General features: G+C 41.3%; 1 protein-coding gene across 2 annotated transcripts in view; it reads left to right on the top strand.

Annotated features, from left to right (window-relative positions):
• Nucleotides 1–15791, top strand: part of sema3h (sema domain, immunoglobulin domain (Ig), short basic domain, secreted, (semaphorin) 3H) — a 71715-nt gene that overhangs the window by 28651 nt on the left and 27273 nt on the right. For both annotated transcript variants that reach the window (XM_079557834.1, XM_079557833.1), the window contains exons 3-8: nucleotides 3472–3534; nucleotides 3689–3808; nucleotides 10159–10252; nucleotides 10516–10635; nucleotides 10991–11136; nucleotides 12890–13004. In XM_079557834.1, coding sequence (XP_079413960.1) covers nucleotides 3472–3534; nucleotides 3689–3808; nucleotides 10159–10252; nucleotides 10516–10635; nucleotides 10991–11136; nucleotides 12890–13004 — 658 coding nt within the window. The remainder of the gene's footprint in view (nucleotides 1–3471; nucleotides 3535–3688; nucleotides 3809–10158; nucleotides 10253–10515; nucleotides 10636–10990; nucleotides 11137–12889; nucleotides 13005–15791) is intronic.

Here is a 15791-nt window from a genome sequence, read left to right as displayed (position 1 = left end):
TGGGCCTCCTCAGGGGCACAGGGCGTGGTGTGAGGGACAAAAAAAAATTAGGTAAAGTTTACAAGTGAGTGGCTACATGATTTACTACATGCGCCGTGGAAGATACAGAATGTAGGGCATTTAAACGTGGCAGATAATCTAGATTTTAGGAGACATTCGCAAAAGCGCTCTTAAAAATTGGGAAGTTTTTGGACTCTATTCAAATTGATCATAAACACAAGGAGGAAGACTTTAATGCAACAGTACTATTTGGAATGGGCAATATGCGGTGTGTGAGAAGTCACGCCCATACTAGTGTTATCACAAACTCGATGTTGATACTGAAGATAAAACCCGATTGTCGATACCGATTTCGATACTACATAAAAAAATTAAAAAATGCACTACTGTATGTCTGCTGTAGGGAACTCTTGTCTCTTTCCTTCTGCACTATAGTAGTAGTATAATAGTTTATTCAGATTTACCATGTTCCAGTGAAATCCACATAATTAAAGCTCTAATTTGTTCTCTCTAATTAACTGTTTTGCATTTTTAGCTGCGATATTCATATTCAAATACTTAAACTGTACTTGGTGATTTAGCATATATTTACAGATATTAAGGAGTGCTACTTGGATATACTGGTTCTTTCAAAAGATCTGACTTTGGTGCTCTTCAGTGGAGGGATCAGCATTTGACTTTAAAAAGATACAAAACTCAAAGAAAAGTAATGTTAAAAATGTACAGACTGGATTTGGCCCATGACCATTAGGTTAAAGGGACTATACGAGAGTTTAAAAATGTTAAAATTAAGTATTTTCCTCCACCTACATGTTCCAACAATGTCCTATTGTGTAGAATGAGCCCAGACCTGTTCACCACAACTGCCTCTAAAATCCTGCACTGTCACCCAAACAGGTGTCACTTCGGGTCCGAATTGCCGTCATGCACGAGCTTAATATAGAAGGTGCAGTTACACGTATGACCTGAGGTGGCAGTAGTGAGTATAAAATGGCTAACTTGCGTCTAGCCCCTTTAAACACTGTTTGTTTCTGCCTTTATGAACAGTAACAGTCGCTGCTGTCACAGAACAGTGAATTCATTCAAAGCACAAACACTGTTAAAACAGCTCTTTAAAATCACAGCAGTATATCCTGTATATGAGTCAAGTACAGGATGTATGAGTCTGTACATGACTCATATCCATGAGTCAAGAACTGATAGGAAACATGTAACTGTACAATTGGTGTCATTTCATTTTATTGAGAATTCTTAGGAGAAAAAATGGCTTGAAGGCCAATGCTGACTGATACATGTAAGCCAATGAAAAAATCAGATCCTACATTTTGACAATGGATGTATTTAGTTTTAGAATTTATTCAGGGTTTAAGTGAGCACTTTTTAGCTCTAATTTAAGTTTTGAGCTTTGTGCACAGGTTCCTTCTGCCGCTCTGGGAGTGAGCTGGAGGATGAGATTTTGCTCAGTGTGCAGCCTGGAGGAGAAAGTATCGATACATGTTCAAATTTATATACCACCTTCATTATCGATTTAGTATTGAGGAACCGATTTTTTTTGACAATCCTATCCCATACATACGGGATGTATAATATATTGTTTGTACCAAAAAACGTAGTTTAGCCCACAGCTCTCTTATCCTGCCAGGTTTTCCATTACCTGTCTCGTAACATTCTCGATAACCTCTAACTTAAGCCCACCATTATTCCAGTGGCCAATTTTGTAGTCGCACTAGTACAACCCTCATGATTCAGAGTTCACCGCGGGGTCACACAGCCCTCCTCCGTGTTTGCGGCTATCGCTGCATATTTGTGTTCATTCAAACCTACATGTGCCTTTGTTGTGGTTTTCCCTCGCAGTCACTCTCTCCACACTCCGCTCTGCGTTTGGATTCAGAACCACATAAAGCGCTCTGACATGGGAGGAGTGGAGCACATTGTTTAGTTCTGTGGCACTTTGTCTAAGCAGCGTGGCACATTCAGGGTTGTGAAAAGTTATGGGAAAAATGCACAAGTTGGCTCGGAATTTGGGAGCAATATGCCGAGCCGCCACTGTATGACTCTTAGATGATGTATTGCTTTATAAATGGTTTCCAAAATGCTAAAGTAGGCCATTATTCACTCAGACGATGCACTTGGTGGTAGACAAGTATTAAGCCATAACCTCCCTGGGGCGAAATGGCTGCTAATCTGTGCCTCCAGCCTGTCGACCACTGCCGACCTCTCACATTCACAAAGGCAATTTGGATGTCGTGTTTTGCCCAGCGAGCTGAGATTGCTCTACCACTGGAGCCACAGCCACCCCAATTCAAAGAGGAAAGCGTGCTTATAGAAAGTTGGGAAGCATTTTTAAGTGACATTGTAACCAGTGCAACTAAAGGTTACACCCCAGATGGGACTCGAACCCACAATCCCTGGCTTAGGAGGCCAGTGCCTTATCCATTAGGCCACTGGGGCTTGGATCGACTATTAAGTCCTGTGGAGGGAATGGAAAAAGTGCTGTATTAGAACTCTGAACTCCCAGGTTACAACTTGACGTGTTATAAACGACTTACCTCAACTTAATTTCTAAAAACAAGCTTTTTCCTTGAAAGTAAGCATTAGAGTCCTAACATTACAGAAAGGCAACAATCAATATTTTTCCTGTGCGCTTTCAAAACACTATTGTTCCAAGTTCCATGGACCAAAGCGGAGCATGCGTACACACATTGCATAAGATATGAAAAGCAAATGTGAACCTCACTTTCCCATGTCACTGTCCGACCCCCCTGAGTATCCCATAATTCCCCTGTGTGTGTTCTCTCTCTGTGGTGGTCCTGATCCTCGTCCTGATCCAGCCTGCGGTTCTCAGATAAGGGGCTACGGGCTGTTATCTGCCCCAGAATCGAGGCTACTCTCTGGGCTGAACCTCCAGCAGCTGCAGCATCATCAGGGAACCATTATGGAGCTCCGCAGAAGATCGCTTCCTCCTCCACTCGCAATTAACCTCTTTCAGAATTCTTAAGTATGACTAAAGGCAAAGGAGGAGAAAGAGCACCACGACAAGCGCCACCAGAAATGATCACGTCGGGAGAGACGAACTGGACTCAAGATGGGGCTAAAACTCCTCTAGTGTGTCTGAAGTGTGATTCAAAAGGGGAATAAGAAAGTCTATTAATGCAGTGTCTTGTTTTGAATATAGTTATTAGATTTGGCAGTTTCACCTCGTTTATTAACAGCATACTGTCCTTTTAAAACATCAAACTGATCCGTATTATGAAGTTGAGGTGATTGAGTGTCCTGCTGTTGAACTCTTGTTGGCTCCACGTCAGGGCAGTCCATGATCTCTCCTTATATTCCCTAATTTAGATGAACGCCTCGTCTTTGTCTGCATTAGTCATGCCCTGCAGAAACACCTGCCAGCAGCCTCTATCTCAAACACATAAACCTGTGTCTCTTTGCTGACGTTGTTTTTTTCTTTCTGTGTTTTTTCTGTAGCTGTTTTGGCCCGCGAGTCCAGACCGGGTTCAGGACTGCCTCATGGCCGGGAAAGACCCCGAGGTGAGCCCAGGATACCACATAATCAGATAAGAGTAGATTACATTTTGAGGCTATAAGTTTTAGAAGAAGTGAAATAGTTTGTGTTTAGCATTTATATCTAATAGTGGATTAGATTTATGTAGTAAAATTTAAAGCCTGTTTTGTTGTTTTGCAGATGGAGTGTGGGAACTTCCTCCGCGTCTTACAACCGTTTAATCAGACTCACCTGTACGTGTGCGGGACCGGAGCCTTTAACCCGCGCTGTGCTTATATCCACACCGGACTGTTCCAACAGGTATCACTTATAATACACTGAGCTACATTAACTGGGTTATCCACTAACAGAGCATCAACAGATGCCATTTGATACCTTAAAACATTTGATATAAAATAAAACAGGAAATATAATATCAAAATCTTTTACACTAAAAGATATAGATTTGAATATTGAGCCAAACACTTCCTGCTGCTAAAATAGTCATCCTAGCAGAGGATGGTTTCGATCCATCGACCTCTGGGTTATGGGCCCAGCACGCTTCCGCTGCGCCACTCTGCTGACGGGACAGTCAGTCCTTTCAGTTTGTGCAATCAGGAGATAAGCATTTTCACTGATGTACCAGGGCTGCTCCACAATGGACTCAACTGTTATATGTCCTGTTTAGTAAAATCTTATAACCTTCATAACTATGTGCTTTTTATGACATTTTCTGTGTTTAGATGAAACTGAATTGACCAAATTAAACCTTAGACGGTTCAGAACAACATTATTCAATGTTCAGGCTAAATTCTGTTTATGGAGCGGGATATGTGGGATTGACCGATAGTGGACAATACATCAGTCTCCTTTATTATTGTTATGGCACAGTGTTGGGCAAGTTACTTTAAAAGTGTAATATATTCTATATTAGTGATTACAGCTCTAAAAATTTTATATGTTTTACATATTACTGTTTCAATAATGTCGCTGAGTTACACTACTTTTAGTAACTTTTGGCCACCGAGCAAAAGTGCAATCAGAGATTTCCTTTTCCTTCTCTTTCCCCCATTCTCGAGTTTTGTTTTGAAGACATTTACTTCATGTAACTGCAGATCTTATACACCAGTGTCCAACTTATTTTGTTATGCTGCATTTTATTTGGGGTGAGTTTGAAATTTTTTGTACATACATTTAAATGCACTTGTAACTCAAGTTACTTAAAATGTATTGACTAATATATTCCCGTATTTTCCCGTATGCTATATTCCTTGGTTACTGAAAAAAGTAATATATTTTTGTAACTCGTCACTTTTGTAATACGTTACCCCACCACTGGTTATGGCACAGTGTTTAGAGTTACTCATCTTCAAAAAGGATATACTGTGGAAAACACCACATAAAAGTTACAGAGTATAGCCTCTGCTGACCAGCCACCATCTACTCAAAACTATAGCATTAATATTACAATATATAGGCTTTTTTGTACTGAGCTGCTTTACAGTTTCAAGCAATTTTCAGTCTCTGCCCTTATTTGTATGTCGTGTTTTGCCCAACGAGCTGACATTGATCTACCACCGGAGCCATCACAATTCAAAGAGGAAAACGTGCTGATCAGAATCAGAATCAGAATAGTTTTTATTGCCATTGTTAAACTAGGATTTTTTTTTTTTTTTTGGTTCAATCGTGCAACCATAAAACATAAAACACATAACTTAGATAAATGATAAACTATGAAAACTCCCACATCCCATATATGGACATTAAGTTCTGTGAAGGGAATGAAAAAGTGCTGTAATAGAACTCTAAACTCCCAAGTTACAACATGACGTGTTATAAAGGACTTACCACACTAATAATCATGACATTGTTACATTTTACCTGTTCCAACAGGTACCATTTATAATACACTAAACTACATTAACTGGGTTATCCACTAACAGCTGTCAATAGATGTAATTTGATGCCTTATTCAAAAATTAGATATAAATCAAACAGGAAATACAATATCAACACTCTTTTACTCCTCTACTCTTTCTTCATAGAATACTATCCTCTTACACTAAATTTGAATATTGAGGCAAACTGCTGGCCTGCTGCTAAAACAGTCATCCTAGCAGAGGATGGTTTCGATCCATCGACCTCTGGGTTATGGGCCCAGCACGCTTCCGCTGCGCCACTCTGCTGATGTGCAATCAGAAGATGTGCAATCAGAAGATAAGATAACACTGATGTACCAGGGCTGCTTCATGATGGACTCAACTGTTCTATGTCCTGTTTAGTAAAATATTATAACCTTCATAATTGTATGCTTTTTGGTACTTTTTTCTGTGCTGAGATAAAACCGATAAGACCGTAGATGGTTCAGAATGACGTAATTCAATGTTCATACTACAGTGAAAATTTTTCTCCTTCATTATTGTTAAAAAAAACAAAAAAACACCTATAATTCCCCATGTCGATTAAAGAAGTGCTGTGTAATAAATCTACTCCAAAAAGTACATCAACTTAAAATAAAAGTTACGGAGTATAGGCTCTGCTGACCAGCCACCATCTACCCAAAACTATCGTGTTAATATGACAAAATATAGGCTTTTTTTTTTACACTGAGCTGCTTTACAGTTTCAAGCAATTTTCAGTCTCTACCCTTATTTGGAAGTCGTGTTTTGCCCAACGAGCTGAGATTGATTCAAAGAGCAAAACGTGCTGATCAGAATCAGAATCAGAATAGTTTTTATTGCCATTGTTGATGAACACGTCCACAAATAAATAAAACACATAGCTTAGATAAATGATAAACTATAAAAACTTTCAAACAATAAGACTTTAAGGACATGCCACAAGAAGATTAAAATAAACAATGATAAAGGACAACAGTGTATTCACAGATGTGCAGTTACATTAAGTGTTAGCAGCAGATTAGTGTGGACAGACCACATAGTGCAATAGAGCAGTAAATGGTTGGAACATATCATTACGTTCATGATTTTGATACAGAGTTATTGGGTTTTGTTATCGTTACTGAGTCTGATGGCGGAGGGGAAAAAACTCTTCATGTGGCGGGAGGTTTGGGTCTGAATGGACCGTAGCCTCCTGCCTGAAGGGAGAAAGGCGAACAGTCTGTGTCCAGGGTGAGAAGGGTCAGCTATGAGCCGACCTACAGGATTGGTGGGATTCATTTTCATTCTTTCATTCATTTTTTTTCGACCAGTGCAACTAAAGGTTCCACCCCAGATGGGACTTATACCCACAATCCCTGGCTTAGGAGGCCAGTGCCTTATCCATTAGGCCACTGGGGCTTGAAAGGGCTCCTCCCACATCCCATATACGGACATTATGTTCTGTGAAGGGAATGAAAAACTGCTGTATTAGAACTCTGAACTCACTGAGAGTTACAACATGACGTGTTATAAAAGACTTGCCACATTAACAATCATGACATTGTTACATATACCTGTTCCAATAGGTACCACTTATAATACACTAAACTACATTAACTGGGTTATCACTTACAGCTGTCGACAGATGTCATTTCATACCTTACTCAAAAATTAGATATAAATCAAGACAGGAAATACAATATCAACACTCCGTTATACTATTTCATCATAAAACACGAGCCTCATACTAAATTTTAATATTGAGCCATACACTTCCTGCTGGTAAAACATTCATCCTAGCAGAGGATGGTTTCGATCCATCGACCTCTGGGTTATGGGCCCAGCACGCTTCCGCTGCGCCACTCTGCTGACGAGCAAGTCTTTTCAGTTTGTGCAATCAGGAGATAAGCATTTTCACTGATGTACTAGGGCTGCTCCACAATGGACTCAACTGTTATATGTCCTGTTTAGTAAAATATTATACCCTTCATAATGATGTGCTTTTTATGACATTTTTTGTATTGCGATAAAGCTGAATTGACCTAATTAAACCCTAGACGGTTCAAAACGACGTAATTCAATGTTCAGGCGATGATGAAAGTCTGTTTATGGAGCAGGATGTGTTGAATAGTGGACACATCAGTACATCATTCTCCTTTATTATTGTTGTGGCACAGTGTTTAGAGTTACTCATCTTCACAGTGACTTACGCAGACCAGATATTTTACCTAAGGAAGAGTAAACACTTTCCTGTGTGATAAATCTACTCCAAAAAGCACATCAGCTTAAAAAGCGTACCTGAGTAGATCTTAGTGAGTAAACTGCGTTGCCACATCTGCCCCTCTCACTTCCATGCCACATTAATACATAGGAGAGGACGGTGAAGTGTGTTGTTGTGCCCAAGGACACAACAACAAAAGGTAGTTATTTGGACAAGGGATTGGATGAACACTACATGAGGCGAGCTGTTGGTTCCAGTAGCTTATTTTATCAAACAGAACCTTCTCTTTTTTTTTACTTTGCGCACTGAGATAAAAAAAAAAAAAAGTGCTTGTCTTCCCGCTGCCCACGCCTTTCCCTGTACATCATACCTGTATTTTCCCATGTATCCGGTCCCACTGCGGCCCGTATCTTTGCCGAGCAGCTGGAGCCTCTCTGTGTGGAGTCTGCCCCTATTCCCTTCATCGCCTCCTCCTTCCTTTCTCCCCACACAATACCCTCCCGTCTGCCGCCGCAGTTTATTTGACAGTCGCAATTTGTACAGAAGTGATACGGCTTTAACCCTTTCACGTGTGATTTCATTGGGTGTAGAGTGAAGTTTGAATGACGGCTTGGAAAAAAAGGGAAATGCAAATGAGGTGCACTTCTATAATGGCCTATTGTGGCTGGAAGTCACTGTTCAGCTTTTGTTTTTTTTTGTTTTTTTTCTGAATTAAATGCCAATGTCTTCGGTTCTAATTGAAAAAGAAAACGTTCATCTGATTTATGTGTTGAACTTTTATATGTATGATTGCAAATTCTATCTGCTGGATGACGGAAACGCGGCAGCCCTTTCTGTGCCAAATCGCAGAATCAGACGTACACGCAGGAAAGTTTGTTCTTGCCCAAGGGCACCAAACAACAAAAACATAGTAATCTCATTTTTCCCGGATGTTTCTGATTGGAAGCTCTTGACTGTGCCGCTGAACATCCTCTCGCTGTTGCTGTGTTTCTCTTGTCACTACCCGCAATAATGTGTCGAAATGCTCTCAGTTATGTCCGGCATGTCCCTTCTTCGACGGCGGATTTTGGATAATCCCATAAAAGAGCGGGAGGAGGACACTGGTGCGGATGGCTTATTGAGACTGCACACATCCCCTAATCCACAACACTTAGCCCTGTAGTATCCAATTAGTAGCCTCCGCCAAAGTCGACCAGAGAAATTAAACTGACGTTTAGCCCAGATAATAAACTGTTTCACTTAATAAACGTGTGAAGGCAACTGCACTCCTCAAAGGAAGACGAGACTCCTTAGTGATTTGGGTCAAGCTTCATAAGTGTTCCCTGAATCTCATATTGGATCTTCCTCTTGGCCTCCTGTTTTCCGGCATCTCTAACCCCAGCTTTCGTCCATCCATATATTGATGGGGAGTGTCACAATATGTTGATTTTTCGATGTTTCGCGGGGAGATACGATACGGATACTTTTTGATCAGATATCATGACGTCATGCATATCATCATTCATTCTATTATTTATTAAGAAAAAGTGGTACAAAACGCATGGAAAAACAAATCACATGTTCCAACAAAAATCGTGATCGATTATCGCAGTATCGGCATATTGTCAGATTGTCGAGTCATGTATCGCGTATCGTATCGAATCGTGAGATGACCAGAGGTTCCCACCCCTAATATTGATTGCATCTCCCCTAATGGCCAAACCATCTCACTCTGGACCATAGACTGTAAAAAATAATGGACGTCTTCTGCTCACTCCTCCCCATTTACCATAATGACCACGGTCGAGGGGGAATTCATGGAGGATTTACAGACTCCCCCTCCCCAGCTCTGACGAAGCATGTTCCTAAAAAGGACATACGGGCGGGATCTTCACCGTAGACTCGGCCCTTGTGTGACGTGTAGCTCGCGCTGCTCCAATGCTAACAGTCCGAGCCTCATTAAGTACGAGATTTCAAAAGTTCTTTTTACGAAAACCATCCTGGTTTCATATATTGTGATTAACCCAGCGTTATCTCAGGAGGAATATCTAGCCTAGTCTAGTGTTGAAAAAATTGAAACCAGGCGTTAATGTTGTTTCTAAGGTGTCTAAACTCCAATGCTTTTCAATGGGGGCCTAGTGGGGATATGGAGGTACTACAGCAATGGTTGAGCAATGGCGGCCCCCAGTGTCGTGGTCATAAAGCAGAGCAGCCAGCGCCCATTGCTCTGGACACATACACCTCTCAATTCCTCTCCTTTGTCACCATTTTAGTCCGTCTCATTGTGGAAAAAAACAAAAGGTCTCGTATTGTCCTCATAAACATCGAAAGGAAACAGAACCTATAGACATAAGCCCCAGTGGCCTAATGGATAAGGCACTGGCCTCCTAAGCCAGGGATTGTGGGTTCGAGTCCCATCTGGGGTGGATTAAGTCTTTTTGACCACTCTTACAGCTATGCTTTTGATAAATACTATGTCAGCTAACAATACACTTAGTAGTTTAGCTGAGGCCCGTCATTAATGGTGTTAATCTTCTCACATTAATTTCTAACACTGCAGTGCATTGTGTCCATTTTGTTTTTGTTCTCAGTCAGAACAGCAGGTCCTGCCCTACAGCCAGACCGAGTGTGGCAAAGGGAAGTGTCCCTACGACCCTCTGCAAAAGACTGCTTCTGCTGTAGTGGGTGAGTGAAACAAAAAGATTAAACCTAAAGAAAGATGTAGCCTGGACTAAAGCATGGATAGAATCAGACGGTATGAGGACTAAAGCCGATGAAATCAGGAATAAGTAAGGAGTAAACAGCAACTGAACCAAGACGAAGGAGAACTTGATCAGGTGACAGGACTAAACCAAGGCTAAACCAGAATGAACCGGTTCAAAAGTAGGTTTAAGCCATGGTAAGATGTATCTTGTGAATGTGTAATAAATGTCATCTTATGCTCACAGATGGGGAGCTGTACGCAGGCATCACTTCTGACTTCATGAGCAGAGACTCTGCCTTCTTCCGTTCCCTCGGAAACCGCCGCGTGATCCGCACTGAGCAGTACGACTCCAACTGGCTGCAAGGTAATTGTACTTTCACTTCTTTACTTTAAAACTATATAATTGTACCTAACCAGACTGAGATAGAAACACTTTTGGCCCGCAGCCTGTCAGATCCTTATGGACAGCATTTGTTTATTTTTACAGAATCTGTCTGTCGTAGCTACTGCTTTTATCAGCAGTTTCTCTGTCGCCCAGAGATGAAAACATGATTAAACTATCTTGTTCTGCCTGATTCAAAAAGGATTTACTGTGGACTTGTATTGTTCAACAGTATTGTTCAGTGGGACAGACAACAGACATGATATACGTAAACTGCACAGTAACAAAATGGCAACAGTAAAACTTCAATATGTGTGATATTTTCTTATGTCCGCAGATGCCCATTTCATCCGTGTGTCTGCTTTGTCGGAGACTGATAACCCCGAGGATGATAAGGTTTACGTGTTCTTCACGGAGCGCGCTCAGGAGTCTGAGGGCTCGGAGGGAAAGGTCATCTATTCACGGGTCGCTCGGGTCTGCAAGGTAAAGAAATAGGAATATTTAAGACCAAATCATGACTAAACTAAACCAGTATATTCTGCCATGGAAATTGCATATCCAGGTTGTTTTACGGGATCCTAAGAAACAAAATAAAGCTATACTCCATTATACTGCCATTTTTAGATGTGTGTATACAGTATGAGGGATAAGATAAGATTCCTCATAACTTAAAAAAATCAGCAGTGAAAAACTATATACGTATATCTACCCTATTTTCCGTACTATAAGTCACTCCTAGTATAAGTCGCACCAGCCTTGGCAACTACCAGGACATGGAAGCTTAACTGCACCGTTGACAAGCCTCTCCCGGCAGCACGTTGTCCAAACTTGTTCCTCTAGCTGTGGCCATCTAGCTTTTAGCCCGTGATAAGCTTTTTTGTTTTCTTCATTGCTGTAAGAACCTCTGCTTTTCACTAGTCCCTCACAAGTTTCTCGGTCACTCCAAACTTTACAGTTTTTTTTTATTTTCAGTGGTACAGGAGTAGCAGATACTGTTACACAAGCCTAGAGTGCCCTCTCGTGGCTTTCAGTGTGAAAAGCTAATGTGAATTCATATATTTTCATATATAAGTCGCACCTGAGTATAAGTCGCACCCCCAGCCAAACTATGAAAAAAAGTGTGACTTATAGTCCGGAAAATACGGTATCACAGTCATGATGAAAGGTGTTAATACAGACTTTTAGCGTTGTCAATAGATTCATCTTCACGTAAAATTCAGTGTGGCCCTGTAGTGCACGTGTGGGACCAGATTCCCAGAGCGATGTCTCAGAGCTCTCCTGTAAACAAACCTGTGCACTTTGTTTGGTTTAGACTCTATCTGTATCTGCAGCTCTGATGAGACGCACTGTCCCTGTTTACACTGCTGTTTCTAATGTGGGTCTTTGCAAACACAAGCGTCTGCACGTGTCTACTTCTGAACCACAGATGGAGAGTTATTTCAGAGAAAACAGATTGTCCATACAAGTAGAAGTCATTGTAAGTAGTAAAATGGCTTTTAGACGGGGATGACAGTGCCCCAGTGGTTAGACCACAGATCCCAAAATCAATGGTTTGAATCCTGACTCCATCTAGCCGCACATGCTGACAGTTGTGTTCTTGGGCACTTTACCCACTTGCCTATGTATGTGGTAGCCTGGCTATCACCAGACAAAATGTCACAAGTTATATTTAGTCTGGGGACCACCAATTCATTTTCTCGTAGGAGAGGTGTGGTTTACGATTGTCCATAGTTGTTTATTGGGCGATACGAATGTCTATCATGCGTCTGCACGTAGCCACAGCCAATCGTATCATCGTATCAGATGACGTATGACGTACTCGCTTTAGAGCTAAACTATTTAGAACACGGTCTAAAGCTTGATCAAAAAATGCCGTTGCTGCTGTCATCATGGATCCGTAAACAAACTACAAGCTTCCGCATGTCGAATAGTGCGTCATCGTCTTGCCGTCCCTCCTCGTTCTGTGATTGGTCCCAAATCCATGTGAAAATTTCGGCCATCGTTCCCAGGCTGTTGTGCAGTATGAGCAGCATGGGTATTCCCAGGCTATATATGGTGTTTGTGCGTGACTGATTGGTGGTGGTTGAAGGGGCCAATGGAATAGATACAGTATGCAGCCACACTTCATAGCCACACTATGTTTCCTGCTTATGATACAAAATTCTAACTCACTGCTAATGCAAGAGAAATAAGTTTGTTATTCTATTTTGTATAACGTCTTTTTTGACTCATGCAGAATGATATTGGGGGTCAGAGGAGTTTGGTGAACAAATGGAGCACATTTCAGAAGTCCAGACTGGTGTGCTCAGTGCCAGGACCAGACGGACTGCAGACCCACTTCAACCAGCTGCGTGAGTCCCACATATAAATCTTGCATTGCACACCCGGACTCAGCATCTGAGAGACATATGGGCGAAGAGCAGTACTCTTCCCTAGACTGCACTGGGCTGTTAGATAGTTTTGTCGTTTCATTTCCTCCATTAATAGTAGTTGAAACATCAAAGCATTCTAGAGCCTATAGTTTGATATAGAGGTGTTGGAGATGCCAGAAATCTATGATAGTTTGCCTTTTAATAGTCAAACTGCAGAGGTTTTGAAGTGCTTTATGGCTAATATCTCTGCCATTAGAAGGGCTTATCTGCATGAAACACAAAACAGACAGAAAGTTTGGGAACATCTGCAGTTTTTTATACAGACTGAGTGTTTACAAGTTTACATTTATCATTAGGAGAAAATAACCCTAACGCAGTCGCCTACCAAGTTCTCAGCTACTGCTATTCCGAGTGAACTTCTAGCAGAAATTGTAGACCTGCAATAATCCAGAATCTAGGTTCTTTTTAAAATAACCAATGGCCTACTTCCACTTTTAGCTCACATTTTGGCTTTCCCTACCGATACCCCCTCACACACTTGAAAACGTGCCACTGAATAGTCCCACTTTTCAGAGCCTGTTTGTGTTGAGTTTGTGGGAGTTTCCACAAATATTTCCCCCTGGTTAAAAGCTCAGCGTGCGTCGCCCGAAGTCCTGGACCGTTGCCGTGGAGATCAACGGTTCGTCCACAGGAGACAGTAACCACGGCAACAAACAATTAAATCATTCATCATTAGATCCAGGCCAGTCCCGTGTCTGTGGGATGTGTATGTGTCGTGATAACGAACTCTGGTTAAATCACTGGAATTACTGGTTATTACGCCATCTAACCCCTGAAGTGGCTGCAACTTTTATCGATATTTTAGACAAACACCCCCCCTTGGTTTTACCTGCACCCTGTGATTTTATTGTTGATGATTTTAACAGTAAGCTTCAATCCACCCTTGACCTGGTCGCGCCTCTAAAACTGAAACAAATGCAAGTCAAACCCACGCCCCCATGGAAAAATGAGGACCTCAAAAAACAAAAAAAGAAATTGCAGGGTACTAGAAAGAAAATGGAGGAAAAATAAAATTACAATCAATTACCAAATTTACGCCGAGCAGTTGAAAACATACAATAAAACAGTTAGAAACTCAAGAAATTCATACTTCACCAAAATCATATCGGACAATAAAAATAATACAAAGGTCCTTTTTTCAACCATTGACAACCTTCTTCACCATGATCCTAAAGCTTTCCGTGAAACTCCATCAGATTCCCTTTGCGAGGCATTTGCAGACCACTTCAGGGGGAAGATAGACACTATCAGATGTAACATTTTATCTACCCAAAGAAACACGGTTTTAAATACATCTGATTGTCTACTTGTTCCAGAGGAAACACTGGACAGTTTTGTCCTGGTTAATGCTGAGATGCTTGATAAAGTTTTCTCCTCAGTGAGGCCCACCACATGTCTTTTAGACCCGGCCCCAACGCCGTTTTTTAAAACATTTTATGGATCTTTTAGAGACGAGCTTTTAAACATGATGAATTGCTCTCTTCAGACGGGGGTCTTCCCTGCTGCCTGGCGGTGGTGAGGCCCCTGTTGAAGAAGAGCAATTTGGATTTTAATGATTTTAACAATTTTAGACCGGTATCCAACTTACCATTTTTAAGCAAAATTTTAGAAAAACCTGTTTTTACCCAACTTAGTGACTTTATAAATGCACATAATGTCCTTGAGAAATTCCAGTCTGGCTTTAGGGTAAACCACAGCACCGAGACCGCCCTTTTAAAGATTTTAAACGATTTTAGATTAAATTATGATTCTAAAAAGTTGACAGTGTTGGTTCTTCTGGATCTTAGCGCTGCCTTTGATACAGTCGACCACACTATTCTTTTAACTCGTTTAAAACACATCGGCCTCTCCTGTGCTATACACAAATGGTTTACTTCCTACCTCACAGACAGGACATTCATGGTAAGTGTGGATACCTTCTCCTCTAAGGTCCATAAAATCACATGTGGTGTGCCCCAGGGTTCGATTTTAGGCCCAGTGCTTTTTAATCTGTATATGCTCCCTCTTGGTGATGTCATCAGGAGACATGGAGTCAACTTTCACAGTTATGCTGATGATACACAGTTATACATCTCCATGTCTCCTGATGACACCAGGCCAATGGATGCACTTTTTAACTGCATTTTAGATATCAAATCCTGGATGGCAGAAAACTTTCTCCAGCTTAACCAGGACAAAACTGAAGTTTTAGTCATCGGTCCTGAGGCCCAGAGAGAGAGAGACTTTTACCCAAACTACAGTCACTGTCTTTTAATCCTTCCTCACAGGTGAAGAACCTGGGCGTGATTTTTGACTCTGAGCTGACTTTTATTCCACACATCAAAAATATCACAAAGATAGGTTTTTACCATCTAAAGAACATAGCCAGAGTCCGCCACGGAGACGCAAATGCTTTTATCACCAGTCGTATCGACTACTGTAATGCTCTGCTTTCTGGTCTTCCCCAAAAGAGTATCTCAGGTTTACAACTCTTACAAAATTCAGCAGCTCGTGTCCTGACGAAGACCAGGAGGCGGGACCACATTACACCGGTTTTAGAATCGCTGCATTGGCTCCCCGTGTGTTTCAGGATCGATTTTAAAGTTCTTTTAATGGTTTTTAAATGTCTTAATGGTCTTGGTCCTTCTTATCTTTCAGAACTGCTTTTACCTTATGAACCTTCACGGCCCCTTCGCTCCTCCGGCAGAGGTCTCCTAGTTACTCCTA

The sequence above is a fragment of the Gobius niger genome (genome assembly GCF_951799975.1).
Source record: "Gobius niger genome assembly, chromosome: 6".
NCBI classification, from domain to species: domain Eukaryota; kingdom Metazoa; phylum Chordata; class Actinopteri; order Gobiiformes; family Gobiidae; genus Gobius; species Gobius niger.
This window is presented reverse-complemented; position numbering and strand designations above follow the sequence as displayed.